At 43.3% G+C, this 25,169-nt stretch overlaps 3 protein-coding genes across 3 annotated transcripts in view; 2 read left to right on the top strand and 1 right to left on the bottom strand.

The window, feature by feature from the left end:
• Positions 1–7,449, top strand: part of tbc1d9 (TBC1 domain family, member 9 (with GRAM domain)) — a 29,016-nt gene extending 21,567 nt beyond the window's left edge. The window contains exons 12-22 of the mRNA XM_055923993.1: positions 208–325; positions 574–859; positions 1,400–1,529; positions 1,815–1,913; positions 2,110–2,178; positions 2,851–3,103; positions 3,240–3,305; positions 4,008–4,094; positions 4,312–4,380; positions 5,213–5,316; positions 5,474–7,449. Coding sequence (XP_055779968.1) covers positions 208–325; positions 574–859; positions 1,400–1,529; positions 1,815–1,913; positions 2,110–2,178; positions 2,851–3,103; positions 3,240–3,305; positions 4,008–4,094; positions 4,312–4,380; positions 5,213–5,316; positions 5,474–6,268 — 2,076 coding nt within the window. The 3' untranslated portion in view covers positions 6,269–7,449. The remainder of the gene's footprint in view (positions 1–207; positions 326–573; positions 860–1,399; positions 1,530–1,814; positions 1,914–2,109; positions 2,179–2,850; positions 3,104–3,239; positions 3,306–4,007; positions 4,095–4,311; positions 4,381–5,212; positions 5,317–5,473) is intronic.
• Positions 7,450–11,623: 4,174 nt separating this feature from the next.
• Positions 11,624–16,087, top strand: ucp1 (uncoupling protein 1). The gene is made up of 7 exons (XM_055924014.1): positions 11,624–11,747; positions 12,789–12,925; positions 13,059–13,266; positions 13,420–13,617; positions 13,996–14,097; positions 14,755–14,935; positions 15,231–16,087. The coding sequence occupies exons 2-7, from the start codon at positions 12,800–12,802 to the stop codon at positions 15,343–15,345; spliced, it is 930 nt and encodes a 309-aa protein (XP_055779989.1). The 5' UTR covers positions 11,624–11,747; positions 12,789–12,799; the 3' UTR covers positions 15,346–16,087.
• A 92-nt stretch (positions 16,088–16,179) lies between these two features.
• On the bottom strand, positions 16,180–21,175 carry elmod2 (ELMO/CED-12 domain containing 2). The gene is made up of 9 exons (XM_055924015.1): positions 20,996–21,175; positions 19,624–19,771; positions 19,348–19,376; positions 18,470–18,567; positions 18,251–18,380; positions 17,959–18,092; positions 17,750–17,818; positions 17,309–17,442; positions 16,180–17,200 (listed from the first exon to the last, which is right to left on the bottom strand). The coding sequence occupies exons 2-9, from the start codon at positions 19,766–19,768 to the stop codon at positions 17,040–17,042; spliced, it is 900 nt and encodes a 299-aa protein (XP_055779990.1). The 5' UTR covers positions 19,769–19,771; positions 20,996–21,175; the 3' UTR covers positions 16,180–17,039.
• Between the last annotated feature and the right edge of the window lie 3,994 nt (positions 21,176–25,169).

The following is a 25,169-nucleotide window of genomic DNA, read 5'->3' as shown; positions in this document are numbered from 1 at the left end:
AGCCATGCGGTTCCATCTTGACTGCCGGTCCATCTGTTGGCAGCTTGAAACTCTGAAGACGTTTAACTCAGGCTGAAAAGACCTACTGTCACATAGCTGTTTATTTTGACTCTTGTTTTGCTTTTTGAAGGGCTTTGAGATTCTGTAAAGAAAAACGCTATAGAAGTTGAATGTATTATTCTGAATAATCTTGGTGGTTCTTCCTAGGCCATGAACATTGTGACGTCGGTGCTGCTGCTGTATGCTAAAGAGGAGGAGGCCTTCTGGCTGCTGGTGGCTCTTTGTGAGCGGATGCTGCCTGACTACTACAACACCAGGGTCGTAGGTCAGTTGGAAGCTTCTGGAATGAGGCTGTAGTAGGGCAATGGGTGGCTTTGTGGTCGACTGGTGTGTTTGCCTCTGCGTTTTTAACTTGGTCTCAGTGTCTCTATTTTATGTTTTGTGTTCAGATCTGTGTATGTGTCCCTCAGTCTTTGTGCATATCTGTTGGCATCGTTCTCCCTCTTACTGTATCAGTGTCCGCATAGGCCTCTTTTTTTCTGTCTTGCTAACCTCCCACTTCCTCTTCTCCAGGAGCTCTGGTAGACCAGGGTGTTTTTGAGGAACTGGCCAGGGAGTACGTCCCTGAACTCTACGACTGCATGCAGGACCTGGGAGTCATCTCTACCATTTCCCTCTCCTGGTTCCTCACCCTGTTCCTCAGTGTCATGCCCTTCGAGAGTGCTGTGGTGGTGGTCGACTGCTTCTTCTACGAGGGCATCAAGGTCATCTTCCAGCTGGCGCTCAGCGTGCTGCACGCCAACATCCACCAGCTGCTGGGGGCCAAGGACGATGGAGAGGCCATGACCGTGCTGGGAAAGTGAGGACGGGTGGGGGTGGAAGACTGACAAGGGGCCAAAGATACTAAAACAGGGCTTTTCAATTTCGGGTCCTGGAGGGCAGAAACACTTCTTGATTTGTTTCTACCTGGTAGTTAATTGTATTCACCTGGTGCACCAGGTCTGATGAAACCAGAAGGGTTTTAGCACTGCAGTACCAGAATTGGAACAGCCCTGGACTAAAGGGACATGACTGGTAGGCAAACTCATGACAGGAACACTGAACCTAACCTAACCTGAACCTAAACTAAAACTGTAACCTTTGCCCTGACCTTAATCCTAACCATAACCAATTAGGTCATTCAACATGGGTTTGCTGGTCAGTCATGCTACTTTAGTTTTTCACTCAAAGAGCAGACCCTATGAGTCGGGTCAAAGGTCAAATTGTGTTGGCGGAAGTGACACGAGAGATCATCTTGTTTTGAAACACTGCAATAATAACACTTCTTAATTCAATTAAAGCTTGATATTGATAAGCTGTCAGTATAAAGGATTTGGTTGTGTGACACATTTGTGTGTAGGTACCTGGACAGCGTGACCAATAAGGACAGCACCCTGCCTCCCATCCCCCACCTGCACTCCCTGCTGACAGACGATGGGGATCCCCACCCGGAGGTGGACATCTTCAAGCTGGTCCGCAGCTCCTACGAGGTGAGTCTTCGCACCATGACCAGGGCACTGTCCATCCACCCGTCATTCAATCATTCCTTCAATCTGTCAGAGATGGGGTCAATTCCATTTAAATTCAGTCAATTAAGTTTAAATGGAATTCAGCCCAACCCTGCTTCCTAGACCCATATGTATTCACTGGTAGAACTGTCACTCTGTTTTGACCTTTTACTCTGGCTGGTGATTATGCAGTCTCAGTGAATCTCCCAGCCGTAGGATAGCAGCAGTGTTGACCTCTCTCTCTCGGTCCCGTGTGGCTGTTTGTAGAAGTTTGGCTCCATCCGGGCAGACGTGATCGAGCAGATGCGCTTCAAACAGAGGCTAAGGGTCATCCAGACCATCGAGGACACCACCAAACGCAACGTGGTAACGACCCCTGCTATTACACACACTGTATGGTACACCAGATGTTGGGTGTGGAGGATTTCAAGTCATTTTAAGCCATTGTTTCTGCACTCAGGGATGTTCTTTAGAGGTTTAGGAGTGTGTTTTACTGATTGTATTCAATGCTGGTTAGTTCTGATCTCCTCACACAGCTCCTAAATCCACTGTTCTCTTTCAGGTCAGAACCATTGTCACGGAGACTGCCTTCAGCATCGACGAACTGGAGGAGCTCTACGTTCTGTTCAAGGTGAGTGACAGGCATGCTGTAGCCAATAGGAACTTAAAGGAACTGACCTCTAACCAATAGGAACTTAAAGGAACTCATCTCTTCCTGTATTGCTTTTCCTCAGCCTCCCTTTCTCTTTGGAAGGGCGTCTCAGTTCTCCTAGCTCTCACATAGTGCCCTGCTTCCACGGCAACGCTGAATTATGGGCTATAATTGGAGCCGGGACTTAATATCCACAGAGACAGACCTAAAACCCTGGCAACATCATTTTACTCTTCATCCATTAACACAACGGATGCTCACTGCTCAATCCTGTTAGAGGACATGGAGAAAGACGGATGAGTCTTCAGCACAGTTCTAATGGTCAGGGGTGCTGGTATAAGATGTGAGAAGTAGAGAACTTTTAATACCCAATGTTGTGCAATGTTCACATTGTTTTCTGTTGATATCAAGTACTTATCCATTAGAAACATTGTGCAAAGCAATTCAGCGGTACCTATATGCATTTCCTCACCGTGGGCGACCACATTTTCCCACATTTAGCATAGGTATCACCATTTGGTCTCATTCCACCTGGCTTCTTTATACTTCAACATTTTCTAGAAAACTTCTATATAAATGTAATATTTCTTTCATTCACATTAAAACCCTATTGAATCTATCAAATCTATTTCTACCATCTTCATTCTTCAGGCGGAACACCTGACCAGCTGCTATTGGGGCGGAACGGGTGGTAGCAACCCCACGGAGCGCCACGACCCCAGCCTGCCCTACCTGGAGCAGTACCGCATCGACCTGGAGCAGTTCAGCGGGCTGTTCTCCCTGCTCTTCCCCTGGGCCCCTGTCAACGGGGCCCACGCAGACCCTCTGGCCCTGCGCTTCTTCAGGCTCCTGGACCATAACGGAGACTCTCTGATTAATTTCCAGGAGTTTATTAGTGGACTGAGTGAGTATTGGTGGGTGAGGGGGGGTATCAAATAGAAGTTGACAAATGATTGTAGCAACTGGTCAAAATGGATATTAAGTCTATATAGACACAATGAAATGTTATGACAAATTATCGCATCTATGGTGTATTTCAGGTGTTTTATGCCACGGGGATCTGACTGAGAAACTGAAGCTCCTGTACAAGATGCATGTGATTCCTGGTAAGTATGTGTGTGTACTGTTCACAGAGAGGGAAAGAAGTCCAGAGGGAAATCTATACTCCTTATATGCTGTCATAACTGAGTGAGGGGGAGGCTGTTTTAAGGATAGGGGATTGGATTTATTTACTGTAAAGGAGGAAAGATGAATTATTTTGTTCTCTCCCTCGCTTGGTTGAGCATATGGAGCACCAACCGCAGCTTCCCTTCTCAAGACTCACACAGCAGTATTTTAACTCGGCTGGAAATCTACCTCTCAATCAGCAGAGCTTTCATGGCTCTCTGGCTCAGCTCCCGTTAATTCCCTGTATAACAGCAAAGCCTGAAGCAGCTATTGTTTTGGTTCTCGTAATGATGGGGTTAGCTTTTTTCCTTTGCCAGCCACAAGGAAACATGGAAATATGGTCTCTGGCAGAATGATATATGTTGAGAACTAACAGATGTTTAGCAAGAAGAGGATACAGAAATGACTGATAAAGGCATTGATTTCAGACTTATGATCAAACATTGGGATGTGAGGCCTCAATGGAAAGATAATGATAAATGGATACAATTTATATTACACTTTTTCAACTGCAGTGTTTGAGGCGTTATGATAATGCCCCTTACAGCACTTTGAGCATCTGGAAAGGCGCTATATAAATGCTATCAATTATAATACAAATGATAAGGCCCAAAATGTTGTATCTTCCTGTCCCCTCCCAGAGGTGACCCATGAGCAGGAGGAGCCAGACTCTGCCTTCGAGGCCACCCAGTACTTCTTTGAGGACATCACCCCGGAAACTTCCAATGGTAGGCCATGTCCTCATCAACACGCCAGAGGTTACACAATGTTTGCGCCCCAAATTGCACCCTTTTCCCTATATAGTCCACTAATGTTGACCAGAGCCTTATATGCCCAAAATCACAGTCACACTCCACTCATGGCGCTCACCTTTTTTTTTTTTCTTCAGATAACTTCCTAATGTATCCTTTGACCTTTGCACTCTTGACCTTTCCCTTCCTCCAGGCCTTGACCCCAAGTGCAAGAGCGAGAAGGATGATGGCTTTGTCAGGGTCACGTTCAAGACTGAGAAAGGTACGCACTGCTATAAAACAGTTATGAGACATGCGTATCTATCGTAAATGCTCCAATCTAAATGATAGTACCTTAAGCCACAAGGTCTACTGTTCATGTTCCTTTTTTTGTTGCAAAGGCCTTTATTTACTGTACCTCAAGAACACTCATCTCACTGTAAGGAAGTTAGCTGTAGCTAACAGGGTTGGGGTCAATTCCATTTAAACTCAGTCAATACAGGAAGTAAACAAAAATTCCAATATCAATTCCAATTTCCTCCTAGGGTGAAAAAAAATTATTCCTGAATTGACTACACATCTTCCTCCTCTCCTTCAGCTCACCTCCTTCAGCTCACCTTCTCCCTCTCCCTCATCTCACCTCTCGCTCTCTCTCATCTCCCTCCTATTATAAATGATTTCAAACCATATTTTACTCCACACACACACACACGTGTGTGCACACATCCCAAAACTCTGGGATGAAAAGGGGAAGTACTGTTACTTTTCTGTGTATCATGTTTTCTTGGAGCAAAAATTGTCTACGGTTGCTGATTAGGGATGATATACTTACTGATTTTCCAGACAATAACATTCCCATTAAAGCAATAGATTCCTAATAGAATTGAACAGTTTCAAAGTGCAACTGCGAGTGTCGCATGTTAAATGGTCCCCAAGCTAGGGCTGCATGCCACTTCAGTTTATTGAGGGCATTATTGGTGCATGTTCTCTTATTCATTCAACACTGTCTCCTTGACAACAACACATACATTAGTTGTTGTTATGGCCTCCTATAAATAGTCAAAGCGTGCCAGGCTGCCAGCTTTAACTCTTAACGACCACCTCTGTTTCTACAGTGAAGAAACTGCACACCCCTGACTACCGCCACTACCTGAGGCTGTGGAACCAGGGCACCAAGAACAAGCTGGACAACATGAAGGATCTGCCCAAACTCAACCAGGTAAAAGCATTAAGAACCACTCCACCACCTCAGGGGGAGTCAGTGGAGTCCACTTGATCAATGTGGCTGTGTATGAAGTTGTGTGTGTCGTGCCAATGAATCTACCTCATCTTCCTTCCCAGTCTAACCTGTATCTCTTCCCCTCTCTCTCCTTCAGAGCCAGTTCATAGAGCTGTGCAAGACACTGTACAACATGTTCAGCGAGGACACCCAGGAGCAGGAGCTGTACCACGCCACGGCCACCGTCACCAGCCTGCTGCTGGAGATGGGCGAGGTGGGCAAGCTCTTCTGCCATTCCAAGGACCAGGAGGAGCAGGACCAGGACGATCCAGAGGAGGCCAAAACCAGTGGGCCAGCCCAAGATGGAGGGACCAAGCCTGGGGGTGTCTTCCAGCAGAGGGGCCAGGGAGAGGGGGAGGAGAGCCAGGCCAGGCCGTGTGGCCCTGCGAAGAGGGACGGCAGGGGCGAGCAGCTGTCTGCCATGGAGGACATTAAGCTGGAGGACTCGTCCCCGAAGGACACAGGGACATCGTCCTCCATGCTCATCTCAGATGACGAGACCAAAGACGACACGTCCATGTCGTCCTACTCTGTGCTCAGCGGCGGCTCCCATGAGCTCGACGACAAGCTTCACTGCGAGGACATTAATGACGACACGGTCCTGGTGCGCAGCGAGAACAGGCCCCGTGGTGGAGGGGGAGGGAACGGGCCTCACGGTGAAGGTGGGCCCCATGGCAGAGATGGGGGGCTGCCTCACAGCACCAGCATAGATAAAGACTGGGCCATCACCTTTGAGCAGTTCCTGGCATCGGTGCTCACTGAGCAGGCCCTGGTTCTTTACTTTGAGAAGCCAGTGGAGGTGGCCGCACGTATCACCAATGCCAAGAATGTGAGGAAAGTGGGGTGCTCCCTACTGTTCCCTAGCGACTATGAGATCTCCCTGTCTGGGTAACTAATGCCTCAATGGAAAAGAGAGAATTTAGAGACTGACTCTTGCTCTGTAGGTTGACTGCTTCGGAAAACAGGGAAACATGTCATGTAAATGTACGTGAGAACCCAGTCTTCTCCTCTTTGTTGGGTGACAAGAATGACAGTCTGCTAGAACTGAAAAGTCTAACATTTGTGTGCAATACTGAAAGAGTTAAAAAAGAAAAAAAGAAAAAAAACTGCTCTTAGCAATGTATTTTACCAGATGTCAACAACCTGTTTTATCTTTAGGGTTAGAAGATTCTGTTCAGCAGAGGGACCAGGGAAGGACAAAAAGGGCTTTATTGACCTTTGACCTCAAAAGGAATTCAGGCAGAGATGTGGTGTGTACTGTACATGTATTAGCTGAGCTTGCTGTACTTTATATGAAGTCATGTATACATGTTACTAATAATCGCTAAACCAGTTAGACTACTACGTATCATGATGTTTAAGTCTTACAGACCACCAGCCCAGTCCAGGAGTGGCCTGTCACAGTCCCCGAGGAAAACACTGCTCAGTCGTTGTAGAGTTCTGTTAGTCCATTAGCCTAGCGGCTAATGAGTTAGAGGCCAACAGCAATCGGTGGTGCAGTGTTACTCGCTGCTAATCTATTAGCCGCTAATTTACACTAGAAACAATGGGTAAGACAGGTAGCATCTGTTAGCTACAATGAAGAAGTGACTGTACTTCTAGAGTTGGAAAGATTAGTTGCAGCCTCTTCAGGATAACCCACACTTGCACTGGAATGAAATATGAATGGTGGTGAAAGCTTTATCTGACTAGATGTACTTCTGTAAATTCACTAAGGAAAGCACTGTTTAGATTTAATTTGTGTGGTAGCTTAGCCTGCATACTGAACTGTAGAGCACACGCACTTTGTTTTATCAGGAACAAATTACATTTACAACATCTTCCCTTAATTCCATAAGCATGTTGTCTGCCTTTTTTCTGTGCCACTCCTGCACTCATCGTCAGCACACTCCAAAAGCTTCTTTTTTTTAACAATGTTTAGAACTTTTTGCTCTGTATATTTTTACGCTGTTTTTATATATTTTTTGTTCCAATGTGAAGGATTTTGTCATGTACAAAGGTCATGATTTTAAGTGTACCACTTCAACTAATTAAAAATTGTAGAATGAACGGTCCTACGCTACATATTAAAAATGTCTCATGTCTCTTTATGGGATTCATCAGTTAGGGTTGCCTGGGATAAATATTGATAAGCTCAGTTTCGACATTGAGAGGGGAAGACATATCTATACAGAGATGGAGACAGAGCACCCTCTAGTGGAGAAGAGGATGTTCCAGAATCAGACCCAATATCCTGTAATGCCTCCAAAGATGAGGATAAATGAAGATGCTTCACTCCGGCTGTTTACCATTGAAAGAATGGTCAGTTCCTGTCTACTTAAGGGGGTGGCTCTCCCATAGACACCAATGCGATAGCATTTGGGTCTGGCCTACTCAACTCATTGACTTCCATATGAAACAAAAATAAGGGAGTAGAATATCTCTTCCATCTCTGATGCCACCACTGCAAATACCTTTCTCTTTTCAACCTTTCAGTAAAAGGAAGCGATAGGTTAATGCCTAACATCTTTGCAGTTCTCTAGCTTTGACAATGGTGCGCAGTGTCAGCGTGGGAGACATGCTGAAATAGAGACTGTCACACAAAGGTGGTTTGTGAAATCTCTCGCTTCTCATTGCTGTGCTGCTCTGCAGACGCTTGGGGGTGTGGTTCGGGTTGACCAATAAGAGCTTGCCATTGTAATGCATATGGGCACATTCTCTAGCAATGATTAATCCATTAACGTAGTAATGGATTGGGTTGAAATGTTTAACTGACGTCTAGTTGTAACTGGTCTGCTAATACGTCATTCTCTGTCCTCCTTTTACTGCAGTTCTATAATATTGTTCATCCCAGAACCTGAGCAAACGCATCATGTCCCTAAATTATGGATTCTAAGGTCATTAGAATGTAGAACAGGGTTTCCCAAACTCGGTCCTGGGGCCCCCCTGGGTACACGTGTTTGCTCTTGCACTACACACTTGATTCAGGACCGACTTTGGGAAACTGATGTAGAACACTGGATTTTAAATAATGTTCTGTGTTAGGATAAAGAATTTGATCTATTAAATCATAAACATCTAATTAATCATAATGTATGATGCTGAATTATAGCGGGGGGGTTTTACCATTCATCCCAGAGCCTATACGGTAGGTGCATAGTCTTATGTATGGTAGCAAACAATGTCCTCAATTCCCTCTTGCTTTCAGGATTGTTTTCTGTCTTATGTATGGTAGCAAACAATGTCCTCAATTCCCTCTTGCTTTCAGGATTGTTTTCTGTCTTATGTATGGTAGCAAACAATGTCCTCAATTCCCTCTTGCTTTCAGGATTGTTTTCTGTTTATACTCCACCGGTTTTTCCTCTTTTTCCACAGGGGTAATACCTTAACCAATAATGTTCTGTTTATCAAGTTCTCATTCCTGTGTGTTTACCATGAACCTGGGTGGTCAGCCTAACCGCGCTTCTTAACACCCGGAAGCTAGCCGCACCAATGTGCCTGAGGAAACTGTTCAACTGACGACCGAGGTCAGCATGGGGGCGCTCAGCCCGCCACAAGTAGTCGCTAGAGCGCGATGAGCCAAGTAAAGCCCCCCCCCCCCCCGGCCAAACCCTCCCCCAAACCCGGATGATGCTGCCCCAATTTTGTGCCGCCCTATGGGACTCCCGATCATGGCCGGTTGTGATACAGCCCGGAATCGAACCCGGGTCTGTAGTGACGGCTCTAGCACTGCGATGCAGTGCCTTAGACCGCTGCGCCACTCGGGAGGCCCAGGGTCATTTTTTCTAAGTCTTTTACATAAGAAGGTGGCGTTTCTAGGTAGCTGAGCTGAAGAGGGAGAGCTGGAAAACACCCTGCTGTAAGGCAATACTCTTATCAGTCCCTTTGACCTTTAGTCCCTAGTTCACGTCACAACCCTCCCACTTCTGTCACCCCTGCATATTGACCGAGAGGCAAACTCTTCACTCCACATGTACCAGCATTACGATTTGAACATTCCAACATGTGCTCAAACATTTTGTCCCCCTAAAAAAAAAACATTGTTCATAGTGGTTGGTTAAACCAGACTGAACACTATAGCCTGGTATGTTTAAACCTCTTTATCAATAGGCAGCCAATCGAAACTAAGCCAACTATCTTACCTGGTCTGTCACAATTTCATCAGGAACACCAGTTACCTTTTGACAGACTGTCATGAATCTGGCTGTTAGCCAATTAAACTCTCCCACCTTAAGCCCCTGTCCTTCACACCCTAACTCCTATTGGCTGAGAGCTTAGACAAGCCTCTCGACAGCTGATACGATGGGTCCCCTGCACGTTACTGATGTTATTGGTAGACATGTTGTAGATAAGCAACATATTGGTGTAATGAAGTGAATGATTACATTCAGTAAACCCATCTTCGTGTTACTGATACTTCTGCTATTCATATAGGTCTGCTGGTAGCTGTGGGGTGAACAGAGTAAAAGAGCCCCAGTGGTTCCAAATACTCTGTGGTAGATAGCTATGTAAACTCATCAAAAAAAGAAACGTCAATTTTTCAGGACCCTGTCTTTCAAAGATAATTTGTAAAAATCCAAATAACACAGTTTTCCATGCTTGTTCAATGAACCATAAACAATTAATGAACATGCACCTGTGGAACGGTCGTTAAGACACTAACAGCTTACAGACGGTAGGCAATTAAGGTCACAGTTAGGAAAATGTAGGACACTAAAGAGGCCTTTCTACTGACTCTGAAAAACACTAACATAAAGATGCCCAGGGTCCCTGCTCATCTGCGTGAACGTGCCTTAGGCATGCTGCAAGGAGGCATGAGGACTGCAGATATGGCCAGGGCAATAGATTGCAATGTCCGTACTGTGAGACGTCTAAGACAGCACTACAGGACGGACAGCTGATCGTCCTCGCAGTGGCGGAGCACGTGTAACAACACCTGCACAAGATTGGTACATCCGAACATCACACCTGGATGGCAACAACACAGGATGGCAACAACAGGATGGCAACAACAACAACTGCCCGAGTTACACAAGGAATGCACAATCCCTCCATCAGTGCTCAGACTGTCCGCAATAGGCTGAGAGAGGCTGGGCTGAGGGCTTGTAGGCCTGTTTTAAGGCAGGTCCTCACCAGACATCACCGGCAACAACGTCACCTATGGGCACAAACCCATCATCGCTGGACCAGACAGGACTGGCAAAAAGTGCTCTTCACTGACGAGTTGCGGTTTAGTCTCACCAGGGTTGATGGTCTGATTCGAGTTTATAGTAGAAGGAATGAGCGTTATACTGAGGCCTATACTCTGGGGCAGGAGTGATTTGGAAGTGGAGGTTCTGTCATGGTCTGGGGCGGTGTGTCACAGCATCATCGGACTGAGCTTGTTGTCATTGCAGGCGATCTCAACGCTGTGCGTTACAGGGAAAACATCCTCCTCCCTCATGTGGTACCCTTTCTGCAGGCTCATCCTGACATGACCCTCCAGCATGACAATTTCACCAGCCATACTGCTCATTCTGTGCGTGATTTCCTGCAAGACAGGAATGTCAGGGTTCTGCCATGGCCAGCGAAGAGCCCAGATCTCAATCCCATTGAGCACGTCTGGGACCTGTTGGATCGGAGGGTGAGGGCTAGGGCCATTCCGCGCAGAAATGTCCGGGAACTTACAGGTGCCTTGGTGGAAGAGTGTGGTAACATCTCACAGCAAGAACTGGTAAATCTGGTGCAGTACATGAGGAGGAGATGCACTGCAGTACTTAATGCAGCTGGTGGCCACACCAGATACTGACTGTTACTTTTGATTTTGACCCCCCTTTTGTTCAGGGACACATTATTCCATTTATGTTAGTCACATGTCTGTGGAACTTGTTCAGTTTATGTCTCAGTTGTTGAATCTTGTTATGATCATACAAATATTTACACATGTTAAGTTTGCTGAAAATAAATGCAGTTGACAGTGAGAGGACGTTTCTTTTTTTGCTGAGTTTATGACAAAAGGTACCAAAAGGTACCATTACACAATGAGTGGTGAATGTTGCCACATTGCACTGGGATTAATGAAATATTCCCATTAAATTTTGTATTGTAGTTACAACGTAATGTACCGGTAAATGTGTTGTTTTTCACAAATGTTAGAAGCTGTGTGCTGCTGTAGGGTTGATTTGGACGTTGACTTTCTTGACAGTGAGTGGACTTTGGTTTGGCCCGTGCTCCTGTACACAGTAACGCCTCTCTCTGTGGCAAGTCAGTAAAAAATCGAATAAATGCGAGGATGCACAACTCCTTGTTTCAGGGTTAGGGCTGGCTCCCTGGGACTGTAGTTTGGGCTCTCACGTCCTGCAGTAAACCAATAGCTAGTCAAACGGAATTTAATCCACTGGATTAATAACAATGTAAGTACTCTCAGATATTACCTGTTATCTGCTAACCATGTGTATGTTACCAAAACAATTTGATTTGATTTGACCAACATGGTTTAAGTTTTTGTTGTTGTGGATTAGACCTAATATAGGTTTTGTAAATCTTGGTTTCTTTTTGAGATGTGTTGCACCATTTAATTTTAAACCTGGATTAGTTCATCTAAGGTTCAATCTTTAAACTATGATTAGTTACACGTGTCATAATGGATTCACCATAGCAATATGTTCTCATTCTATTTCTATGGAAACAAATTTGCACTGGTCATTGCTAGTTTGCTAGCTAGCTAGCTAGCAGATTAAGTTTGAAATACAGGCTATTAAAACTATACTTTTTGGTCAAATTAGTTAGCTGGCTAGTTGACTTTTGCAATCATGGTATCCACAAGAGCATTATTCACACTGATAATAAAGCACATACACTGACATTTTATCAATTTAAACCTCCTGCCAGAGCAGTTTAGAATAATCCCTTATCAACAGTTTAATTTGATTTTAAAACAATGGAGCAAGAAGATTTAAACTAAGAACAAAATTAAACTTAGTTTAGAAGAAGGTTTAAATTGAACTAAGATTAATTTAAAACTAGGTTTAAAATGTGGTGCAACAAGATTAATACTTAAACCTTGATTTAACCAAGTTAAGGACCTTGATTTAACCCAGTTTAAACCTTGATTAAACCCAGTTTGAGTTAATCCATGTTGGTGCAACCCACCCCTATATATAACTGATGTTTATTTGATCTGGTTGATTGTATAGATTATTATAATCAATGCTGTTCAGTTGTTATTATGATGTAATGTCTTTTCAAATATCACAAAATCCCTCCTGCCACAACAATAGTCTACACACTGCACAGGCTATTGTACTTTTGAAACCGAATCAACAAATTGACCGGCATATTTACCCAACAATTTCCTAAGTATGCACAGCATTTTCCTAAATTCCAAGGATGGTAAGAGAGAATAGATGTGGCAGTGTTGATATCATTCCCTCTTCCTCCTTCACTGTCTGCAGTACCGGGGACCATGGTGGGAATGAAGCCCTCCGATACACCCCCTACCCTGGGGGTGAAGCTGCTGAGTGCTGGCTCAGCGGCCTGCATCGCTGACCTGGTCACCTTTCCCCTGGATACAGCCAAAGTCAGACTCCAGGTAATGGTTCACTGTCCACCTCCAGCCCTGAAGACTTGAGTCTGACCTCCTGTAACACTAAATTTTACTGGCACCTCCTGTAACACTGATTATTGTGGGGACCTCCGTTAACACTGACACTTGTGGACCCCAGATTCAGGGAGAGAAGGTGGCGTCGGAAGCTACCAAGGGCATTCGCTACAGGGGGGTGTTTGGGACAATCAGTACCATGATCCGGACGGAGGGGCCCAGGTCGCTGTATAACGGTCTGGTGGCAGGCTTACAGAGACAGATGTGTTTTGCCTCCATCAGGATCGGCTTCTATGACAACGTCAAAAACTTCTACTCTGGCGGAGCAGACAGTAAATTAGGATAACAATTATTCATCGGAGATAATAATCTGTGATATGTTACATATTTTGTACCAAGAGAAGAAGCATCATATAGTACCTCAATCGTCATCCTTTCATTACTTAACAAACCCTCTTACCCCCTCTGCCCCTCTCCTATCCCAGCTGCAAATATTGGTATCCGTATCATGGCCGGCTGCACCACAGGGGCCATGGCTGTGTCTTTCGCCCAGCCCACTGACGTGGTGAAGGTCCGCTTCCAGGCCCAGGTCAACCTGACCGGGGTGGCTCGTCGCTACACGGGCACCATGCAGGCCTACAAACACATTTTCAACCACGAGGGCATCCGCGGGCTCTGGAAAGGTTAGTCAGTACAACCCTGGGCCCCATCGGTTGATTTGCCAGTAACACCAATCTCCATTGGTTGTGTTGCTGCTAACCTTGAGCCCCATTGATTGTGTTTGTCCGTAGTGGAACTGTTTGCATAGAAAAGACCAAAGATTGTTGTCTATGGCAGTATGTCACTGTCATCCAATGTCAGGGGTGTGCAGATATTGATTGGAGCAGATGCTGCAAAGTTGATGATCCCATAGGACAGAACTTGAGTGCATCTGAAAATAAAGCTTGGCTTTAAAGGTTGTTGAGTTTTCTAGGGCATTTTACTAATGATAGACTAGTGGTTTAATTCTGGTATAACTATTGGGGTTATTAACCAACCGACCTGCTTCTTGTTCACTCCAGGCTGTCTACCCAACATCACTAGGAACGCTCTGGTCAACTGCACAGAGCTTGTGACCTATGACCTCATCAAGGAGGCCATTCTTAGGCACAACCTGTTGTCAGGTTAGTGGGTGCTATTGGTGCATACAGTCACAGCGAGACAGCTGACTGGGCAGAAGTCCACATGCCCGCTCGCTCTTTTGTCCTTCATGTGTCTTGAAAGCCTGATAACAGTATACATATTGGTACATAATATTCTGTCTAGCTATGGAATAACAGGAAGCTAACATTTATCTAATGGATTTTTATTGCACCTTTCACAACAAAGCGGTATAAAACAGAGATATGGGTTTCCTGCGGGCCTTGAGACAGAGGCCTTATACAGTACAGTGTATCTGCATGGCACTACTTGAACATTAACTTTAGTGTCAGCATTTCTGTTATACATCAGTGTTTATCAACTAGTTCATCTAAGGTTCAATCTTTAAACTATGATTAGTTATACGTGTCATAATGGATTCACCATAGCAATATGTTGTCATTCTATTTCTATGGAAACAAATTAGCACTGGTCATTGCTAGCTAGCTAGCAAGTTGAGTTTGAAATACAGGCTATTAAAACGAATTGCACTTTTTGGTCGAATTAGTTAGCTGGCTAGTCGACTTTTACAAACATGGTATCCACAAAATCTAACATCGTTAATCATACTGAAAATAGGTGCCCATTGATATCTTTGTGACAGTGTTTCAAAAGGGCTTGTGATGACCGTTTTCCCACAGATAACCTCCCGTGCCATTTTGCTTCTGCGTTTGGCGCCGGCTTCGTTACCACCTGCATTGCCTCTCCGGTGGACGTGGTGAAGACACGATACATGAACTCTCCGCCGGGCCAGTATAAGAGTGCCATCAACTGTGCCTGGACCATGGCCACCAAAGAGGGACCCACGGCCTTCTACAAAGGGTGAGCTCACAGACAGTCACACACACTGTACAAACAGACCGGTGTCCTTCAGTCTGTTGATAGAACAAGGCAGTTGGATGTTGAATGGAATCAAACATATTTAAACCACGTTTGACTACGTTCCATTTATAACATTCTAGCCGTTACAATGAGCCCGTCCTCCTATAGCTCCTCCCAGCAGCCACCTCTGAACTCTACTAAGCAAAACTTTGGAGCATTCGCAGGGATCTTTAGTTGAAAGTCTCTCCCAGACAGGCCAACTAATGTTTCATTTGTCCTCTCTTGTTCCCTGTAGATTTGTGCCCTCTTTTCTAAGGCTGGGCTCATGGAACGTTGTGATGTTTGTGTCGTTTGAGCAGCTCAAGAGAGTCATGATGGTAGGAAAGAAGAAGATGGAGGACAAAAGTTAACTTCATTCCTACGTGCAAAGAGCCCTTTGCAATGATGGATTGACAAGCGCACAAACCCTAGCCATATTGAGTTGGACCAACAATGTAGTGTAGACTACAGGAATACTATGGACCACGATCCATAACGTTAAGATTCCTATGTGTTCGACTGTCAGCATGTATGAATAATGAGGAATCCTTTGTTAAAAAAGGAGTTATGAAAGTGCATTTGAAGTGCATCTACCTTGGAGAATAGTTTTATTTTCTCTATTTTTATTTATTTTGACCTATACTTCTCCTACGGTCTCAAACCAGTCCTTGGGGACCTCTAGCCATTCTCTATAGTGTATTTAGCACACCTGCCAAATGTGAACTAATCAGCAAGCCGCCATTCCTTTAAATCAGGTGTACTAGGGTTAGGATACAGTACCCTAGGAACGACTGCTAGGCTACCAGGACTGGGTAGAAAAAGGCTTTCCTTGTATTGTGTGCTTAAATTTAAGCCCCAACAAGAACTGCTCCCCGGTCGCCGATGACGTGGATGTCGGTTAAGGCAGCCCCCTCCGCAACGCTTTGATTCAGAGGGGTTGGGTTAAATGCGGAAGACACATTTCAGTTGAATGCATTCAGTTGTGGAACTGACTAGGTATCCCCGTTTGCCTTCCCTTAATTCCCCCCCAAAAACATTTAATAAGTTATAGTTTAATAATTAGATGTTGGTAATTTGCAATATATTGAACTTTATAAATATACTTATTTTGTTTGTCTGTGTTCATTGTATTGTTCATTACACGCTCCATTTAATCTCAATCTCAGCCTGACAGCTGACAGTCATCACACACTCATCCGAAAACATCACATTAGAAGTTTAATTTATTAACACTGGGCATGTGTCAGTCATTACAAAGATCCATACTGGGTCTACAAAATGTAAAATCATCTTCAAAAAAATCAGGGCCCATGGCCTATAAATAACAGACAAAATACCATACAAAGACAATATTGTACGAATGTGTGGAATAGGCAGCGGCGTAATAACCAGTAATCTCAGCATCACCTATTGAAATGTATTGACAACAATGACGGTATCAATTCAAACATGCACAGAGCTTTCAGTGTCTGAGTATGTAGTACAACCATTGAGCATTAGGTAAACAAATTATTCCTTAGTTTTAAGTCTACTACGATATAAATTCCCTCTCTGGACACATATTTGATTCCTGAGCAAGAAGGACAAATACGAGGATGAGTAGGCAAAGTTATTATGAATACATGCGAGGTGGCACTTGTTGACTTTGTTAAATAAATTCAAACCTAGTTACCAGCAAGTTAATATTATTAACCAATCTCCATTTCCTCTAAAACTATTGTGTAATTCATTTCCATGTCCACTGAAAAGTACACAGCCAACTACATAGAACTAGTGCCCTACTATTTTATTTCACCTTTTTTAATATTTTAAGCATTGGAATGGTCATTATTTGAGGCAGAGGGTTGAATTCCAGTCTCCTGGTCTTACTTATTTCTAAAAGCTACTAAAGTCACTAATTTATACAAAAAAAGAAAAGAAAAGGTGTGTAGATTGGGTCTAAACTAAGATCGAAGGGATAGCTAGCTCAAAATGTCCCTTATAGATTTGGAAGTACGCTGTAGTGTATCGAGGTTCTGGTGGTCCCAATTAGGTCCAAGCGAGACCCGTTCAGTCGGTTGGTCAGTCAGTTACTTCTTGGACTATCCGTCATGGTGAGGGCCACGGCAGGGTCCAGTAGTTGAATCTTGATATTGTCGTGGAACTTTTCCCTGTAGTGGTTGAACTCCATGATGCTCTCGGGCTGCTCCTCCACCCAGAACTTATCAAACTTGTACACCAGGTAACCTGAAGCAGGGAGGCCAAGACAGAGTTAGGGGTTTAGGTAACCTGAAGCAGGGAGTTATCCCCTATGCTACCGACAAACAGAGTTGAGCGCGATTAGCATACACTTACAGAACAGCTGATGGAGGTGCTGCAGTTGGGGTCTCCCAGACACAGTGTTGTAGAAGTGGGGTTTGAGAGCACCACTCTTCAGTAAACTGTACGCCATCTCCGTCAGGTTGATACCCACTATGGCATAGGAGTACCTGAAACATGACACACATATGATAATCATTAAAAGGCTATAAATGTTGTCAAAGTAGGTTTACTTTGAGTGTGCTTGTTTTATCTTGTTTGGTGCCCAGGTGGGCAGAGGTTTCACTTCAGGACTAATGGAAAAGTCTCAAATGTGTAAACTCCACCCACCCAGTAATTGGGCAAACTAAAAAAAACACAACTATTGATAGATGAGTGAATATACTGAAAAGTGCAACAGAACCATAGCTGACATATTAAGAACAGAGTTCAACAGGCCAGTCAACTCCTAAAAGTAGGTAATTACGTAATCCTTACCCATGTTTGGGATGGTTTGCGTGGGACAGCACTTGCCGAGCCTCTTCAGTGTAGTTCTCACTAAAGAACCTGTAATAAACAAGATAACGAATTTAAAAAGTTACAAAATCTAGCTTAAACTTGAGAAAAAAATATACAACTTTTCAGAATACTGATGAGCAAGGTTAGATTGTTAAGGACTGGACAGTCATTCAGACAACGTAACTCACACAAGGTTGGTTAGGCCCAACATGCCCATTCCTCGGAAGTCAGTCTTGGGGTCATCGCCTTGGAAACCAATGTCGCCCCACTGTTTGGTAACTCTGGACTCCAGTTTGACCTCGGGCATCAACAGGTCCCATAACTGTAGAGTCAGACAAGTCCATTCCTGTTAATACTTTACACTTACCTTTAAATAGAGATATTAAAGAGTTTGAAACAGTCATGTTGAACCATCTCATCCAGAAACACTCCATTGCTCCATGCTAGTCATTGACATAAAAAAATAAACGGCCGCAGTACCTTCAAAAGCATTTCCTCGTGTTGGACTTTATCCGAGTCAAAAGTCTCCTTCCTCAACTCTTCCGCGGACGTGAATAAGTTCCTGTATCCCGTTATTTGTAAGAGACACAGCTTCAGATTCACCTTAAACCTAGGACCAAAGAGACACACACACATTAGTCATCAATACATATCATATAAAATAATATATATAAAATAGTAAAGGGTAACAAGACTGACGTGGGATCCCTCTGCGTTTTGACATTCTTTTCCCTCATGATAAGATCCAGATACTTCTCCAAACCATCCTCCTCCACGTCCACAGCAGCTCTTAATAGCTGGAGAGAGGGAAGGAGAGAGGAAGAGAGGAGAGAGGGAAGGAGAGAGGAAGAGAGGGACAGATGGTGTGATTAGTTATCTCATCCATGGTAATAGCTCAGAGTTTGTGTTAGTACTTCTCCTACAGACTATGCTGTCATAACACGCACGATGAGCACTGAGGTCAGAGGATGGAACAACCAATTATGTATTACCTACTGCCTTGACTATGTATGGGGGAAATGCCATAGTAACAGAGTGATGATGAGACTCAGAATTGTCCCCTTTAAAATGGATGCCAAACAAAAACGGATATTTGCAAAGTAAAGCAAAACCATACAACTATGCACAACGCCGACTTCCAATAGTGCAGATGCAAAGGTTTGGTAAGTGAATGACGACACCAACAGCACAAACCGTCATTTTATTAACAAACTTTGCATCTGCAATGTTCAACTAAATGTTTTTGTAAAATATTCAGTGGAAATTGTTAAAAGTATTCATGTGCATAGAGTTGTATGGTTTGTTTAACTTTGCAATCATTGGTATTTGTTTGCCATTCATTTTAAAAGTGAAAAATCAGAGTCTCAGCATATCTCTGTTACCATGGAAATGCCCATGAACTGTTGATAAGAATGTGCTTAGCATAACAAGAATAACAACCGTCGCGGTACTGATCAATGGATTTCTTAAGTGGGTTAAATGTAACAGTTGATTGTGGTTGTCTGTATGATAACTAGTCAACCATGCATTCCTGCTTCAGTAAAAATCAAGTGAAAGGAATGATTTCCAACATTTACCTTAGATTTGGAGTTATTGAGTGAGTATTCTGAATGAAGAAAAAATCAAATGACAGGTTAAAAACAGTTCAAAATGATAATGAATAGCACAACTGACAACTTGCTTTTCGTATGGGTTGGGTAGTGTTCATTGGGCGTCGAATGGAGGAAAAACGGGGAGGACTATCTGGACTTGTCCAATTAGAGACGCCAATTGTTGTTTTTCCGTAACAAAACGTTTTAAAACGTGTTCTGTTACCCTAATGGACACTATTTAGCTCTAGAATGTAACCTCACCTGCTTTCGTTGTCCTGGGCGCCCCAGGCTTGTAGCCGGCACAAATCCTTTGCAGCTCGCATTTCCCTGTCACCTGTCTGATGAACCACTTCAGCCAGTATCTAAGGAAGGACGTGTAGAAGTATCCCCAGATGCTGCCGAACATGGTCTACAACACAAACATGTCAGCAAGAGTTCCAAATACAACAAGGCAAGTGAATAACACCATAATCATGAGTCAACCAAGACACATACTGGTAGGACTGCAATGGCGAGCCGTGCCTCTTCTTCGAGACATTGACAAATGAGCACCCAAAAAGATTCCTGTGTACTCCAGACAAGCCTATCGATTTATCCTTTAGTTGTACGCCGTGCAAAGGAATTAATGGCTTTTTTATTTTTATTCCAGCGATGGTAATGTCTCTGTAGTAGGAGTTAGCTATTGATACCTTCAAGCTATCAGTCTTTAAAGTACTGCAGGACCTCCCCAAAAACAATAATTGGCTACTCTGTACAAAACCCCATATTCAATGGGAACGGTAGATACGTAGCTAATCTTAAAATGGCATGTCATCAGATAGGCCTAGTTGGTAATGTCAAGGCAATCACTGGAAAGTTACCGTAGCAGTAACTTTCCACGGTGTCCCCATCCCAAATTATCTAAATCTAACTGCAAGTATTTCACAATCATTGATTTGCTAGCAAGCCATCTGTTGAATGCGGTTCCAGGACAGTCATTTACTTAGCTAGGAGACCAGGCGTGATTCATTTAGCCAATTAGTGAGTAGTACAGCCTAGAAATCAGGTGCAGGCTGTGGCACTGCTGAACCAGGATTGCCAGTGAGTAGAGTTGAAATGAGAGATCACGTTGCAACATGAACAGAACGGCTCTATTGTAATTTGAGCTCCTATTTTAGCAGGTGTCTTTACACAAATGGCTTTTGCTTGGCAAAATAACTGCTTTTGTTAGCCGACTGACAGCTTGTCTTTTGTTTAGCAGCTAGTTAGCTGCTAACTAACAACTAGCTAGTCAACTCGTAGTAGATCGTCTCATTTCAGCCCCTATACCTCCACCGTAAAGCTTCAGCACAGTAGCTTCCGGTTTCTAAGTTAGTTGTTGGGGTACTAAAAATGTACAGTAATTTCATTGACCGGTACAACACTAACTAGCCTAGCTATAACAAACTGACTGTCCTGGAACAGCATTCAACGGATAGCTTACTAGCAAAACAATGATTGTGAAATACTTGCAGTTAGAGATTTAGATAATTAACCCCAGAAAGAAAGTCAACATGTTAATAAACAATTAGCTATACCTGGCTTTGAAGCGTTAGCTAGCTACCTAACGTTAGCTAGCTTAGCTACACAATCACAACAGGTTGTCAATATTTACCTCGAGTAATTAGGTGGATTATGTCAGCAATTTCGCCTTGATTTGAATGAAGATAGCAAGAAATAGACCTAGTGGTGAGCGTTATTTACTTTAGCAATGCCAAATTCCTCAGATTAAACTGAAAGAGACGTGTCCACTGAGGTAGTGATGTTGACAAGTCTTTTGGCTAACCTCTTCTTTGATTAATAGAATCTCGACGCACAAGTGTACCACTTTACCTTTGGCGCCACCTGTTGGGTTGGGGTATGTTGAGTTGGTGGAATCCTGGGTGTATTCAATACGAAGATTATGTTTTTTGCAACAGAACAGAAACCGTGTACTTCAAAACGCTCTTCAACGTGACATACAAGTTGTTGGGTTCTTAAACGGAAGTTGTAGTTCCTTTTAATTGTATGGTTTCCACGTGTTGCCATTCCAATCTGAATAGTCTGCTAAGGGTTTGGCACAAGCTGCACATCTATAAATGATAAATTCTGCTCTAAAGTGAACTGAAGTTTGTGGGGTTCCTTCCAACTTCTTCCAGACGCTTATTTTTATTTTTAAGAGAGACACGACTGAACTACAACTTCTATTTAAGAACAAAACGGAACTCAACAACATTTGGAGTAAACTTCTTTACCTGCTAATTAATTGCACTTATCTGGTGTCCCAGGTCTAAATCAGTCCCCGATTAGATGGGAACAATGAAAAAAAAACAGTGGAACTGGCTTCGAGGTCCAGAGTTGAATTTGAGGACACTAACCTATTATAATAGCTGCATTTCCTGTACTTGCCACACGAAGGTGCGGATGTTGCATAGGATGTATGGTGAAAATACTTCCCTAAAGCCATCATGGTCACTGTTCATAGGTATTAAGTGTAACAGCTAGACAAATTCCTTGAATTAGTAGTGTGTTCATATTTGATTGAAGTATGGAATTAGACATGTCAATCTCCCATTTTTAAACACTAATGTTTTGGCAAAAAAAACATTGCATGTATGGATACTTTACTTTACCTATGATATAGCTTTATCAATCTAGGTATCTTCAACTATTTATCTATATATTTTAATCAATAATGTATCTATATATTATATAATTATCTATATGGTATCTATACATGTCAATAGATTCCGATAGCACATTTGACCACATCAATCAAATTAAACTTTATTTGTCACATGCGCCGAATACAACAAGTGTAGACCTTACCGTGAAATGCTTACGTACAAGCCCTTAACCAATAGTGCAGTTCAAGAAGAGTTAATAAAATATTTACCAAATAGACTAAAGTAAAAAATAAGAATAAAAAGTAACACAATAAGAATACAAATACAAGCCTATATACAGGGGGTACCGGTACTGAGTCAGTGTGTGGGGGTACAGGTTATTTGAGATAATTTGTACATGTAGATAGGGGTGAAGTGACTATGCATAGATAACAAACAATGAGTAGTAACAGTGTACAAAAGGGTGGTGGGGGTCAATGTATATAGTCCGGTGGTGATTTTATTAATTGTTCAGCAGACTTATGGCTTGGGGGTAGAAGCTGTTGAGGAGCCTTTTGGTCCTAGACTTGGCGCTCCTGTACCACTTGCCATGCGGTAGCAAAGAAAACAGTCTATAACTTGGGTGACTGGAGTTTCTGACAATTTTTGGGGTTTTCCTGACACAGCCTAGTATATAGGCTTGGCTCATTCATCCCCCTCCTCTCCCCTGTAAGTATTCCCCAGGTCGTTGCTGCAAATGAGAACGTGTTCTCAGTCAACTTACCTGGTAAAATAACGGTAAAATAAATAAAAATAAATAAATAGGTCCTGGATGGCAGGAAGCTTGGCCCCAGTGATGTACTGGGCAGTACGCACTACCCTCTGTGGCACCTTACGGTCAGATGCTGAGCAGTTACCATACCAGGCGGTGATGCAACCAGTCAGGATGCTCTTGATGGTGCAGCTGTAGAACCTTTTGACAATCTGGGGACCCATGTCAAATCTTTTCAGTCTCCTGAGGGGGAAAAGGTTTTGTCGTGCCCTCTTCACGACTGTCTTGGTATGTTTGGACCATGATAATTCATCTGTACAGCACTTTGTGACATCAGCTGATGTAAGAAGAGCTTTATAAATACATTTGATTGATTGATTAGTGATGTGGACACCAAGGAACTTAACTCTCGACCTGCTCCACTACAGCTCCGTCCATGTTAAGGGGCCTGTTCGGCCCACCTTTTCCTGTAGTCCACGATCAGCTCCTTTGTCTTGCTCACATTGAGGGAGAGGTTGTTGTCCTGGCACCACACTGCCAGTTCTCTGACCTCCTCCCTATAGGCCGTCTCATCGTTGTCGGGGATTAGGCCTACCACTGTTGTGTCGTCAGCAAACTTAATGATGGGGTTGGAGTCGTGTTTGGCCACGCAGTCGTGGGTGAACAGGGAGTACAGGAGGGGACTAAGTACACACCCCTGAGGTGCCCCAGTGTTAAGGATCAGCGTGGCAGACGTGTTGTTGCCTACTCTTACCACCTGGGGGTGGTCTGTCAGGAAGTCCAGGATCCAGTTGCAGAGGGAGGTGTTTAGTCCCAGAGTCCTTAGCTTAGCGATGAGCTTCGTTGGCACTATGGTGTTGAACGCTGAGCTGTAGTCAATGAACAGCATTCTCACATAGGTGTTCCTTTTGTCCAGGTGGGAAAGGGCAGTGTGGAGTGCAATTGAGATTACGTCATCTGTGGATCTGTTGGGGCGGTATGTGAATTGGAGTGGGTCTAGGGTGTCCGGGAGGATGCTGTTGATGTGACATATATGTTGTGGTGTGTTTAAATCGTAATTAAAAGGTCCAATGAAGCCATTTTAATCTCAATATCAAATCATTTCTGGATAACAATTAGGTACCTTACTGTGATTGTTTTCAATTAAACATTTCTAAAAGAAAAAAATTGCTTCTTAGCGAAGAGCAAATACTCAATGAAAAATGTTGGTATGACAGTCTGGGAGTGGTTTGCATGGGGAGGGGGAAACTTAAAAGTAGTTGTTGGCAAAGAGGTTTGGAACTCTCTTTCTTATTGGTCTATTAACTCATTTGCCACAAGGTGATGTCACAACAGAAGGTCAAAACTCCATCCCATCAAAACAGGCTGAAATTTCTGGTGACCTTTTTTAACAGCTTTTACACTCAAGGGCTATTATCCTTTTCACAGTATTATTATTGTGGAAATATATAGACATATGTATATACAGTACCAGTCAAAAGTTTGGACACACCTACTCATTCCAGGGTTTTTCTTTCTTTTTACTAGAATAATAGTGAAGACATCAAAAAATATGAAATAACACATACGGAATCATGTAATAACCAAATAAGTGTTAAACAAATCAAAATATATGTTATATTTGAGATTCATCAGTCGCCACCCTTTGCCTTGATGGCAGCTTTGCATACTCTTGGCATTCTCTCAACCAGCTTCATGGGGTAGTCACCTGGAAAGCATTTCAATTAACAGGTGTGCCTTCTTAAAAGTTAATTTGTAGAATTTCTTTCCTTCTTAATGCGTTTGAGTCAATCAGTTGTGTTGTGACAAGGCAGCGGTGGTATACAGAAGATAGCCCTATTTGTTAAAACACCAAGTCCATATTATGGCAAGAACAGCTCAAATAAGCAAAGAGAAATGACAGTCCATCATTACTTTAAGACATGAAGGTCAGTAAATACAGACAATTTCAAGAAATTTGAAAGTTTCTTCAAGTGAGTTGCAAAAACCATCAAGCGCTATGATGAAACTGGCTCTCATGAGGACCGCCACAGGAAAGGAAGACCCAGAGTTACCTCTGCTGCAGAGGATAAGTTCATTAGAGTTAATGGCTCCTCAGATTGCAGCCAAAATAAATGCTTCACAGAGTTCAAGTAACAGACACATCTCAATATCAACTGTTCAGAGACACACAGATTCCCGCATTCCTGCACTTCTCATACACCCTACATTATGAAGAAAAAAAAAAAATCAACGAACAACAGGTATAGGCCAATCAAAAAGGTTCTTTATTATGTACCAAAAACTATTAACTTTAAACAAAGAAAAAGGAATGAGGTGTGAAGGTATCATAATGTAGGGTGTATGTAAAGTGCAGGGATGTGTGATCTGTGTGTGTGAATATGACTGAGTGAAAATTATGTAAAACTACAAAGGAACAAACAAAACAGGAT

The sequence above is a fragment of the Salvelinus fontinalis genome, chromosome 5 (assembly GCF_029448725.1).
Source record: "Salvelinus fontinalis isolate EN_2023a chromosome 5, ASM2944872v1, whole genome shotgun sequence".
Taxonomy (NCBI): domain Eukaryota; kingdom Metazoa; phylum Chordata; class Actinopteri; order Salmoniformes; family Salmonidae; genus Salvelinus; species Salvelinus fontinalis.
Note: the sequence above shows the minus strand (reverse complement) of the source record. Positions and strands in the feature narration are given on the sequence as shown.

Excerpts from the sequence above, each read along its gene's own strand:
- elmod2 (XM_055924015.1), bottom strand. The coding sequence starts at position 19,768 with ATGTTCGGCAGCATCTGGGGATACTTCTACACGTCCTTCCTTAGATAC. Across the intron at positions 17,443-17,749 it reads GCAAACCATCCCAAACATGG|GTACTCCTATGCCATAGTGG; the intron begins GTAAGGATTACG and ends GTCATGTTTCAG. Across the intron at positions 17,201-17,308 it reads GCACCTCCATCAGCTGTTCT|GTTACCTGGTGTACAAGTTT; the intron begins GTAAGTGTATGC and ends TCCCTGCTTCAG.
- ucp1 (XM_055924014.1), top strand. The coding sequence starts at position 12,800 with ATGGTGGGAATGAAGCCCTCCGATACACCCCCTACCCTGGGGGTGAAG. Across the intron at positions 13,618-13,995 it reads CATCCGCGGGCTCTGGAAAG|GCTGTCTACCCAACATCACT; the intron begins GTTAGTCAGTAC and ends TGTTCACTCCAG. Across the intron at positions 14,936-15,230 it reads CCCACGGCCTTCTACAAAGG|ATTTGTGCCCTCTTTTCTAA; the intron begins GTGAGCTCACAG and ends TGTTCCCTGTAG.